Source organism: Gadus chalcogrammus, chromosome 8, assembly GCF_026213295.1.
Source record: "Gadus chalcogrammus isolate NIFS_2021 chromosome 8, NIFS_Gcha_1.0, whole genome shotgun sequence".
Lineage (NCBI taxonomy): Eukaryota > Metazoa > Chordata > Actinopteri > Gadiformes > Gadidae > Gadus > Gadus chalcogrammus.
Window position 1 is genome coordinate 12,123,877 of NC_079419.1, and position 12,754 is coordinate 12,136,630.

The 12,754-nt window shown below is 43.2% G+C and overlaps 1 protein-coding gene across 1 annotated transcript; it reads right to left on the minus strand.

The window, feature by feature from the left end:
- Positions 1–11,972, minus strand: LOC130387085 (solute carrier family 22 member 13-like). The gene is made up of 10 exons (XM_056596042.1): positions 10,996–11,972; positions 10,817–10,920; positions 10,232–10,386; positions 9,515–9,683; positions 8,811–8,931; positions 6,901–6,995; positions 6,336–6,550; positions 5,936–6,044; positions 5,445–5,651; positions 1–2,078 (listed from the first exon to the last, which is right to left on the minus strand). The coding sequence occupies exons 1-10, from the start codon at positions 11,368–11,370 to the stop codon at positions 2,006–2,008; spliced, it is 1,623 nt and encodes a 540-aa protein (XP_056452017.1). The 5' UTR covers positions 11,371–11,972; the 3' UTR covers positions 1–2,005.
- Between the last annotated feature and the right edge of the window lie 782 nt (positions 11,973–12,754).

Here is a 12,754-nt window from a genome sequence, read left to right on the forward strand (position 1 = left end):
TTCCTTTTTTTATTTATGTTAAAATATGTAGACACTTTACAAAATACATATCAACATACAGATTGCGATTAACCACATTTATGAAGTACAATAGTTCATGTACAGTTCACCTATTTATCATTGGGGGGTAGGGGGGGGGGTCTTAACCACCATCAACTTGCATTCCCTAAAGGGACCCCTGTTCAAAACTGTGATCTATTACCGCACGCATATATCTTTTGAGAAATTGATACAGATTATTGTCTTAATAATGTCTAAAATGGTCTGACTAGTGTTTTTGGTTTTAGGGTTAGGGTTTGGTTTTAGGGTTTGTGTGGTCTGGGGGGGGTCTTGATCTCCAGAGATGCATATTCAGGGGCCACTCACACTAGGGCCGCGGCCCCGTGCCCGAGCTCATTTGCATACTAAAGTCTAGAACTTTTGGCTAGTGTGACCACGCCATCCGTATTCCAGCACGGAACAGCCCCTTGGCCACGGCACAGTGCTCACTTGGGAGAGATGTGCCGTGGCCAAAGTACAGATGCTAATGAGATGTATCCACGCACACTGGCGGATACGCAACGTGAGCTGGATGACGTTGTCCTTGCGCGACCCTTCTTTCTTTATAGGTCCATGCCCTTCTTCCCCACAACAATAATTTTAAACAATGGCGGCACGCGGTTCATGAGTGGGTTTACGTTGGTGCGATAGTGAAGTCGAGTGTTTACTTGAAATTTGGGCCGACCACAGCCTTCAGTCGCAGCTGGACACCACGCTTGCTGATGACGTATTTATCGTATTACACGGGATGACGTATGGATGAAGGAGCAATCGTGCCCAGGCCACGGCCTTTGGGAGCAGTGTGACCACGGGCCAGCGGGGGGAGTGGGGAGGGGGGGAATCGTGCTGAATCTTCCTGCAGCACTGAACAGGCAAACATGCCTAGTGTGAGTGCACCCTCAGTCACTATCCTCTCTTACTGCCAACGGTAACTAGAAGAGGAAGTTCTCAATAAACAATCACTCTGTAAACCCTGAAATCTTAATGTTTTTTGTTTTTCTGTACCTTGTTTGACATGACAAGGAAACAATGGAAATCAACTTTGTTAGAGCAACTTTATCTTTTTGTTTTAGAACTTTACATTGAAGGTGCAGTGTGTATAATTGAGTGGCATCTCATGGAACAGACAGGGAAGAAATGGAATATGATATTCATAAGTATGTCTTATTTAGTCTATATCCGTTCAATTTAGGAATCATAGTTCTTTTAATTACCCTAGAATGAGCTCGTTATTTCTACCGAGGGAGCGGGTCCTCCACCGCCAATTTTCACTGCATTATTTCTACTGTAACCCAGAAAGGACAAACAGCATTAGAGAGGACACGTTTTTAATTGATTATCATATTATAACTATTACCCATAGTTTTAAAGACTGAATAACTACATTTATTCTACTTCATTTAAGAATGCTCGATTCTGATTGGCTGGGAGGGGTGCATTAATCCGGCATATCGCCCGCTGACTTGTCGGTTCTACTTGCTGCTGACTGAGCACAGTAGATCAATACGCCGCTTGCATCGTTTTCTATCACATACATTTCCAACATGAGGTCCATAGTAAAAATAAACCAAGGAGTGCATGTTTGATCGATCGTCATTAAAGCTGACTTGATACGAATGTAGCAGCTACGTTATTCACGTAGAATAACGGAAGGTTATTGTACGTGAATAACGTAGAATAACGTAGAATAACGTAGGCGGTAACGGAACGGCGGTAACGGAAGGTTACGCCGTCCACGAGCCGGGCATATCAAACTGTTTATTGCCCGGCCTCTCGGTGATTATTCCTTACGTATTTTACAGTTACCTTCAGGGCATTTAGCAGACACTTTTATTCAAAGCGTCTTACAATTAGGAAGTATTTAGGAATTGAGGTATCTATCAAGGAACTTGTTAGATCAATGCACACTTTGCCACTCGCTGCTGTTGAAGACCATGACTTCCTTTTGGAAGTACCCACTGGCACCTTACAGGCCAATACTGGTTACGGTAGATTTCCCGAGGGGGGTGGGGGGTGGTGGAAATCCAGTTTGTCTGCACCTAGAATTGAAAACTCAAAACGATCAGTAATAAATTCATTTGAAATTGAAAGAGTTCTAGAACTTCATATGGAAATGTACTTGAATTGGAGGTGCACATTCATTATAATGACCATCTGATACCGATCACTAAACATGTAAATGTCAGTATATATTTTAGAAGTTGGCAGTTTTTCCACACTTTTCAAATAGTTGTTTTACAGTTATCTCTGGAACTTACACGTACATGGTCCACATGATCTAAATAGAAAACAGGGTGTGGAATTACAGGGTGCAGAATCCAATAAAGCAGGTATAATGATGACTGGAAAAACGGTTGAGGGGAAGATGGTAAAACATGCATACATAATATCTGTGTTGTTTGCTTCAAAATGTTTCACCTCTGGGGGCCTTACTGCATATAATGCAGGCAATAGGCCATTTCAAGGCATATGAAATGTTTGATAAAAAACTATTATTTTGATTATGAGGAATAAATTAGAGGTGGTTTGGTTAGAATTTGTGTTTTGGGATGAGGTGTGAAAAGTAGGTTTTTCAGTTAAAGCAAAATTGCGGATTATGCAGTGAGGCAGAGGACAATGGTCTCGATGGAAAAGTTGTAGGCCACGCCAAGCTTTATCATCTGACACTAATGTTGTAAGTGTGGGCCAAATGGGACTTAAGATTTAGCCTTTTAAAACTAGCAGGAGAGGCTACAGATTGGGTTCATTAGGCCCCTATTTCCAGATAGGGTTAGGTAATAAGTTGTACTTTTAAATCAATGCATCTGCAAACACCGTACAGAAAACACATATTTTCTTGACACAGACATCATGTACAAGCCCATAACTTTTAGGCTAACGCATAATACAGTCCATGGCAATGTATATTAACGGGGAGACACATGCATATTATGAACACAAGTTGATAACGAGATGTATACAATACTGGTAAGAAACAATGTTTGTTATTGTATTGCCGCATATCATTAAATAGACCCAGAGTTGCGGCCACAGGACCGCATATCATATATGTGTTAAGTTTTCTTTGCCGAAATTTACATGACGAATTAGTGTTTCTGAAAACGCTATTCCACACACAAATGGATATTGGTATGTATAAATGTCAGATAAATCCATAAACAAAAATAAGTTTCACAAACACATTTCTGATCCACACACAAATGTGTCTTGTCTTAAATAAATGTAATATAAATCCATAAATATATGAATTTAAAAAATATTTACAATTTTCATCAAAAATGTATTTGGATGTTGTTACATTTATATACAAACTGTTAAACTTGAATTAACAAGACGCTTTTCATTTGTGAACTTGTTTGCATTTGTGTGTGAACTGGACTGTATTTATATGTGGATTTTTGAGACTCTCCTGGGGCCGTATTCACAAAGGATCTTAGGGCTAAAAGTAGGTCCTAACTGGCGAATTTAGGAGTAACTCCTAAAAATAATGGGCGTGTCACTCTTAAATTTAGGACTCCTAACTTTTTTCACTAAGAGCAATTCACAAAGTATTTTAGGACTAAAAGTAGCACCTAAGTCTAGGAGAGCTTAAAAGTCCTCAAGAGGACTCCTAACTCAGTAAGACCTATTCACAAAGAATCTTAAAATGCCTGCGAGACGAAATGTTAGGGTATTCAACTTATTGTGGAGTTAATGCGCGATGCAATAACATCCCCGACTAACAGGAATAATCCAATTAGTCCCGAAATAAAATGTTATAAAAATTATAAATTCTAAAAAAAATATATAACTTATAAAAAATATAAATAATTGCGCCATCAAAAGACGAGGACGTGTTCGTCAATAGGAAGAAAGTGCATTCCATCAACACGCAGGTTGTTTTTGATGCAAATTTTAACATAGCCTACTGGATGTTGTTGCAAAGTGGCCTGGATCTTCAGCTACCCATGATTCGCGCATTTTAATGGTGAGCGGTCTGAGGCAGCTTTTTGAGATGTACCAGTTGGGTGTCACTTGCTGGGTGACAGTGACTATCCATGCAAGACGTGGCTCTAGACACCCTACCTCAATCCACAACCGGGAGCACAGTTAAAGTGTAACATGTAAGTGATTACGCAGATTACGCTTAGTCCTATGCGTAAAACACATCGTATTGGCTCTTTGCGAGCACACAAACATACACGAAATGTGGTGGAGAGAGGAATTGGGCAGATGAAACGTCGGTTTCATGTCCTCCACGGCGAAATACACCTCACCCCAGAGAGGGCAAGCACAGTAATCACTGTATGTGCCATTCTACACAACCTCTGCAAGCGGAGGAACATTCCACAGCCAGACGATGATGATGATGATGATGATGATGATGATGATGATGATGATGATGATGATGATGATGATGGCGATCAACATTACAAGGAATTTGGCCGTGTGGAACCGAGTGGACAGGCATTTAGGGATCACTTTGAAAACACATTTTAGGTAAACACCTTGGCACAAATCAGTCAACACTTGGGTAGTTCGTAACATTTATTTTCTTAGATTTTACGTATTGTTATTGTTTGCTTTCTCTCTCTCTTGAACGTGCAGGCTACAACGTCATTATCGTGGTCTGCACAAAATTGTCATCATGCGTGTATTCTGCTAACTGCACTATAACTACTTAATAGGAATTAATTTCTAGCCTAGGCTATTTCCTTGTTTTTCGGTGATTCAGTGGGCTCAGTTATCTCGAACTGACTGCTTCTAAACTCGTGCACGAGAATTGACGTAATCCATAGCAACGGCGCGTCACTCTTAGTTCACTCTTTGTGATTTATCCTTAGTAAGAGTAGGTCTCAGCGGCTTTGTGAATAACTTTTAAGAAAAAACTCCTACGTAAAATGTTTTAGCGCGAGTTAGGAGCACTCCTAGCGGTAAGATAAAATGCTTTGTGAATACGGCCCCAGAAATGTGTTTGTGAAACTTACTTTTGTTAAGTTCATTCGTGTGTCTGTCTGTCTGTCTGTCTGTCTGTCTGTCTGTCTGTCTGTCTGTCTGTCTGTCTGTCTGTCTGTCTGTCTGTCTGTCTGTCTGTCTGTCTGTCTGTCTGTCTGTCTGTCTGTCTGTCTGTCTGTCTTTCTGTCTGCCTGCCTGCCTGCCTGTGTGCGTGCGTGCGTGTGTGTCTGCTTGTGTATGTCACAACATGGACAAGATAGACAACCCCTAGACCAACAACAATATGGGCACTTAAAACCAAACTTCAAAATCTGATAAATTATAGATTATAGATCAGTTTGCATCTCCTACCCTCGGCCTGTAATTGATGAGGAGTCAGCTGTTACCTCCGGCCCTTGGCCTGTTATTGATTATGGATCAGTTGTTACCTCCGGCACTCGGCCTGTTATTGATAATGGATCAGTTGTTACCTCTGGACCTCAGCCTGTTCGATGGAGTCTGCCAGCTCTCTCCCGCACGTCTCTGGGAGCAGGAAGATGAGGGCTCCACCCAGCAGGGTGAGGCTGCTGAACACTGAGACGGGTATGGACCAGTGGTATAGCGCCAGCAGGTTGACTGAGGGAGCCAACAGCCCCCCCAATCTAGCTGCTACGCCCCCTAGCCCAGCTGCAGTATGTCTGAAAACAACATCACTATCACTGTCCTTCATATTCCTCATTATCATCATCATCCCCTTCATCCAGATTATCAATCATAATCATTATCCTAATCACCCTTATCTTCTTCATCATCAACACAAATCTTCATCATCACCATGATCAGCGGCACAACTATCTTTAGGAACGTCAACCAGCTTCATCACCATCACCATAATCACCATCAGCATCACAGAGGGAGGATTGACAAACTAAATACACTCAGAGGTCCACTCAAAGGACCTCAAGGTGTGTTATTTTCTTACCTCACGGGCGTGGGAAACAGCTCCTGAACGTAAACGCTGCATATGCTCATGCCCACAGTCACAAGGATCCGCGCCAGGATGGCCAACACGGTCACAGCGATGACATTTCCTGTGATGACACAGAGAGGAAACGCATATGAAGCCAAATCTACCATCTTTAGCTTCAAAGAAACATCTGATTTACTACAAAAGAAGACACTCTTATCCACAGCGCCTTACAGTGAATACAGATGCATGTCATTAAAGGTGCAGTACGAGAGATTGAGTGGCATCCAGTGGTGAGGTTGCAGATTACAACCACTGAGTGGTTGTAATCAGCAACAAAACCAAGACTATTTGGTTACCCACACCCCTACACTGTCCCGTCCACCCATATTATGTATCCGGGTATGTGTGTTACCTGCGGGAACAGCCAGGATGCTGAGGCACACTAGACCCCCCACCAGGATGTTGAACATCAGGCATAACTTCCTGCCTGCGAGCTCCAACAGCCAGAAGCACAGCAAATGAGCCGGTAACTCTGTGAGTCCGAACAGCAGCTCGGTCAGGAAGATGTCCAGCCCAAACTTCCCCACGTTAAACCCGAGGCAGCTAAAGGTGAGGCTCGATGCAAACCTAAAGGATTTGATAGGGAAGAGTTTAAGAAAAGTATTAGATGCTGGTCATTGTCTTCTTCTACTTATTTCATGTAATTCACGAGGACAAAACTTTTTCACATTTTGAATATTTGTGACTGGTACAAAAAGGGATACAAAAACACATTAAAAATGATTGGTCAATAGCGTTGATTGCTTAAGGAGCTCCAGACCCCTGAGTAATGCTGTTTCAATAAAATGTTCTGTGGAAGGAGCCTTGTAACCTCGTGTTGTAACAGAAATGTTATGCTATTATGAGTGCTAGGTTGCTTTTAGTTTTTTATCAATATTTCGATTGAGTCCATTTAGAGAGGGTAGCCTACAACTCACCATGCTAATGCTATGATCAGGAAGCGTTTTCGAAGCACAGGTGATCTGATCAGGAACGATATGCCCCCTTTCTCCACAGTCTTATTCACTGCAATCTGTTATGGATTAGATTCAATTATATAATAAAAAAAAATTCCGTAGAAAAAGTAGAATTCCCACTGCACTGGCCTAAATAACATCACTGTTAAGAAGAAGTACCCTCTCCCTTCGATAAATTCAGCTTTTGAACCCCTCCAAGGAGCTACCATCTTCTCCGGCTGGGCCGGGCAGGAATGCCTACCATCTTGTTAGAATAAGGGAGGGAGACGTATGGAAAACGGCCTGGTTATGCATTTGGATTGACAGAGGCCTCAGCTGTTTTCCAGGCTCTTGCAAATTGTGTTCTCCGCGACTTCCTCAACTGTTTTTTTATAAATCGATAACTTTCAGTTTTTTCCGGCAACATGGAGGAACACATCATCCATTTGAGACAGGTTCTCCAGAGACTCCTTGGGAACAAGCTGTATGTCAAGGCAGGGAAATGTGAATTCCAAGTCCTTCTTGGCTTCTCCAACTTCTACCGTTGGTTCATCAGGGACTAGCAGAGTGGCAGGGCCCCCTACCAAGCCCACCTCTCCTGCAACTCTGTTCTCCTGGACCGCTGAGGCAGACGCTGCGCTCAGGGAGCTGAAGAGACGTTCACCTCAGCCCCTCTCCTAATCAACCCAGATCCTTCACGCCCCTTTGTGGTGGAGGAGGACGCATCTGATTCTGGCGTAGGTGGGGTCCTGTCCCAGCACTCTGCCTCAGACCAGAAACTCCATCCATGCACTTTTTTCTCCCATTGCTTACCCCCTGCTGAGCGGAACTATGACGTTGCTCCTCGCAGTGAAACTGGCTTTAGGGACACTGGCTGGAGTGTCTAGGATGTCTTTTCTGTGTCATTATTTGACGTCAAATTTCGGTCCACTGAAGTTTTTTTTTGTAGCGCCAGGCGACGTCTTTTGTTCGACATCTACTGTACGCCTAATGTTGACGTCCATGGGACCTCTGTGTAAGGGCTATTTATAGTCAAAATGTGGTCGTTTGTGGACGTCTTTACAACATCAAATTTAGACTAATTTTAGACGTCTTTTTTAGACTACCTCTATAATTTATTTATTTTATTTCTATGTTTAGGTTTTTTGCCGTCGGAAAAAGAGAAACAGTGATTTATTTAATTGCAGCGTCGGATAAATGATATGAACCGATCAGTGGCTTTCTCTCGCTCTTGTGCTTTTGACCCATCCGGGAGGTGGTGAACGCATGCACAGATATGGACTCCCCCTGTTCATTTATTGTGTACCTGTCGGGATTCGAACCAGCCACCCTCCGGTTACTGGTCCAACTCCTTAACCAGAATGCCACATACCAGTAGAGGAACACACACACACACACACACACACACACACACACACACACACACACACACACACACACACACACACACACACACACACACACACACACACACACACACACACACACACACACACACACACACACACACACACACACACACACACACACACACACACACACACACACACACACACACACACACAGTGGCGGTTTTAGGTACGGGCGAACCAGGCAGCCGCCCGGGGCGGCATATTTGTGGGGGGCGCCAAGTCACATGGGGGGCGCCACGAGCAGTAAAAAAAAAATCGCGCTGCGTAGCGGTTATCAATGAAGTACTACATTGTGTTGGGAATAGGTATTTTGGCGCCCCCTCTGGCTGCAGGGCAGGCGCACACCTGCTCGTTGAGAAGGTGCTGTGCGCAGATGGAGTGAAACCCCCACTGAAGTCCGTAGGTTCACGATACAAACCCCCTGTTCATACACACTACTCCATGTGGGCCTTTTATTTCTAATAGAACTTTGCAAGATACCTTTTCGAATAGGGATTCTGGAACGGTGTGTCTGTTGATGGCCGCTGCTTTGAGGATCAACTCTTTGGCCTCCTCTGTCCTCCCCCTGTCCAGCAGCCAGCGGGCCGACTCCGGTATAAACCTTTACAAAAGTAAGGTGAAATTAGTTTGAATCAAAACATAAATTAGCAACCCCCTGGTGATATTTTATTTGCTATATTTAACCCTATATCCACACAACAATTATGCTGTTATGACCTAATCTATTGTGAATTAAAGTGAATATCTAAAAACTGTCAATAGGTCAGTCAGTATCTAGCACTGAATGAGGTTATACAATGGTGATTGAGCCTCTCTCCCGCTGATAAAAGTCCTTGCAGGATAATGAATATTATAAAACTAGGTGTTTAATATTATAAAACTACTTTTATCTAAGAATTACCACAAATATTAGAGATTGCCACTCAAACTCACATCCAGCCAAATAATGATGACGAATGTTAAAAAAACATTTATCATAAATTAATTAATGTAAAGAAAAAAAGGAAATTCACAATGTTTAATTGTTTAATTGAATTAAAAATATTAGGGGAAATAGCATATAAATAATACACGATTTATGTTCCAGGACCCTTTTTAGGGCCCTCTCCCTCTCAGGGGCCCCCTGAATCGTCATTACGTGTGACCCCTGTCTCCCACTGCTGCACGTCGTGACCCATACATACCATATGTAGACAGCAACCAGGCCCATCGGCACCGCCATGACCAACTGAGCCAGCCTCCAATCACGGGTTAGGTAGTTGATCCCCGACATACACGCCAGCCCGGCAGCCCCAGAGAACTGGCCCCCACACGCGCCCAGGGAGCGCTTGGTTATCCCTATCCACTCAGTCACTGCAGGGAAGGAGAGCCATGCTCGTTAGTCAATATTCAGTCAGCAGTATAGCCCACGTGGCATAAACCCTCGACATGTGTCGACAACAGGCCTATTGTGTTTCGGTTTTAAGGTTGAAGAATTAGTGGATGGAAACAGCTTTTTCTTAACGTGTCATGCGTCTGCTTAAACTCGCACTGCGTCCTTCTTTCGACTGTGGCTCAGTCCTCCGTTGAAAAATATCTGACCTAGAAAGTGGGTGAATATTTCTCAATAAATCGTTTTATTCTGTCCCCCACCTTGGGCAAACGTACATAGTGCAGGTTAAACTATACTATAGGCTACAGGTTCAGCGTACCATTATTCTGTAGGCCTGAGTCTTTGTATGGAATTCCATGTATGGAATGGTCTGAAGATTACGTTTTGTTATATGTTTACATCCAAGGTTATGGTGAATGACTTACACTCAATGTTTGACTGATGTATCTGCCTTTACATTATATTTGCACTGGGTTCTGAAGACTACTAAGAGAAGAGGAAGAGACGGATTGCGTTTTGGTGTACTCACTCAGCACGATGGCGTTCATCCCGAAGCCCCCATACCCCATACCTGCCCCAAACTGGGAGGCCAGATATAAGTAGAAGTTGGGACTAAGGCCACCTGTGAGCGTGAATATAAAAAGGAACAGCACTGGAATCTGAGTGGTCCGTCTGCGGCCAAACCTGGCAGAAAAAATGTTTAATTGTTATTATTTAGAATTAAAAATCTGACCCAAAAAATTGAAAATAATTTTATTTATTTATATTTTCATTTAAATAGTAGTAGCCGAGACTAAGTCATATATTTTTAGGATGAATGTTGATGTGTGAACTACATAGACATAGAGGATACAGAATTAATAATAATGCAATACTTCAATACTACTCAACATTTTGACTAGAAAATATAGATAAAAAAAAATTTGTAAGCCACAAACAAAGAAAATATAATATACTATCGCTACATTTATAGAATCCCAATATTTACAGAACCGCGATAGATCTGTACTAAGAAATCATTGGAAAAATATTGAATCTTGAGGTACCCCCCAATTTCCATCCCTAAAGAAAATGAAAGAATAACCAGCCCAAATACTTAACAGATAAAACTCACGATTCGCCAAAAGGTCCGAACAGTATCGAACCGATAAGCATGCCAGCCCCCAACACCGTTTGGGCCACAGCCAACTCGTTCGCCTTGTCACAAACTAGATCAAACTGTAGGAACCACATAGAGCTGTGAAACAGGAACTTTTATCAAAACCACAAACCCTATAACACACTACGACTTACATCGGTGACTATGGTGGCCTGGTACAGGGTCTGGTCATACACCCATCCGTCCCGGCAGGCGGTGGTGTGGTTCAGGCCATGGAGGCGGATGGAGTCCAGGGTCCAGTTCACCGGAGCGTACATCAGACACCGGCTGAGGGAGCCGTCTGGCTCCCGGGGAACGGTCAGGTTCAGCTGCTCCTCTTCTGTCAGGTTGGGACCGGCCCCCAGGATCCAGTCCGTGTTACAGTGGCGCTCTGGGTCAGAGTCAGCGAAGAAGACACTTGCATAGATAAACGATAGTAAAAGGAAGGGAAACCATGTGGCTATGAGTAGAATCTTCTGAAATAATCCAAAGTCTCCGGCAGCTCTCAGCATCTCTCCGAAGTCCGCCATGGTGCCCTGAATGAAAACCTCTGCCCGGAGACGTTACTCACAGGATTGTTTTAAATAATCGAGTCCATCAATGTTTAATCTTTTTGTTTGTTATCTTTGAAAGAGGACATTGGGAACATACTGTATCCATGAAGAAAGACGGTCAAAGGAAAATAAATTATTTGTAGGCCACAGCCTATAAATAACAGTATCACGGTTCACAAGTATCAAAAGTATCAAAACCCACTGGCAGTGAGATTTTATTTGCTACATCTAACCCTATATCCGCACAACAATTATGCTGTTATGACCTAACCTATTGAGAATTAAAGTGAACATCTAAAAGGTATTCCTGTTAATAGATGAGTCAGTATCTAGCGATGAATAAGGTTACACAATGGTCATTGAGCCTTTGTCCCACTGATAAAAGCCCTTGCATTTGCAGGATAATGAATGTAATAAAACTATGTGTTCAAATCTACGTCTACGTGTTCAAATCGGCCTCTTCTGACATCACAAGTGGCCGTGTCCACCTAGATGTGTGCTGGATAGATCAGTCGACCTGCCTACCCAGTGAACTGCAGCAAACGTTGCTCATCTACCCATCATGCATCTAGGGGGACAGGCCCACTTGTGATGTCAGAAGGGGAAGATTATCAAAATGGCTTGTAACCGCTACAAGTCTTTCACTGCCTTTCACAAGCACACCTGGTGGTGCAATGGAAATGTTTGAAAAATTGACTTTTATAATCAGATTTATACATGGGGGCCGGTGTTTCCTGTGCCTAGAAAGGCCCTTGACTATGCATAACGATATGGCTTGATATCTGAAAAGGAAAATAAGGGACATCAGCGTCCTACAAAACAAAGCAAAACAATCTTAATAAGGCAGTACGGGTTAGGCCCATAGGATCACCACCTCTTGGGTTGTCCCCAAAGCCGCCTTAATGCACGGGCACCATTTTTTACAGGCTCATGATGTCATGGTTTCCTTGTCTTGTTTTGGTGTGTTTCCTGTTTTACTTTGTTATCTCTGTCTTGTTTCTCCCCATGTCCGGTCAAGTTTCCCTCCTGTTTGATTACTGCTCCCTCCCCTGATGTGTTTCAGCTGTTACTCGTTGCGTGCCCTGTGTGTTTGGTATTTAAGCCCTTGTCTTTCCTTTGTTCCTTGTCGGATCATTGTACTTCGTGGTGAGTTGTGTCCTGTGTGTTACCTGTGTTCCCGGTTTTCGCTGTGTTACCCGCGTCAGCTGTGTTCTCGGTGTTCCTTGCCTTTTGCGTTAATAAATGATCCTTTACCCGAACTGTCTGCTATTGGGTCCTACCTGCTTGCCTGCCACCCGCTAACCGTGACAGAATGATCCGACCATTATTGGACCCAGCGGACGCTCTTTTTGTTGGAGGC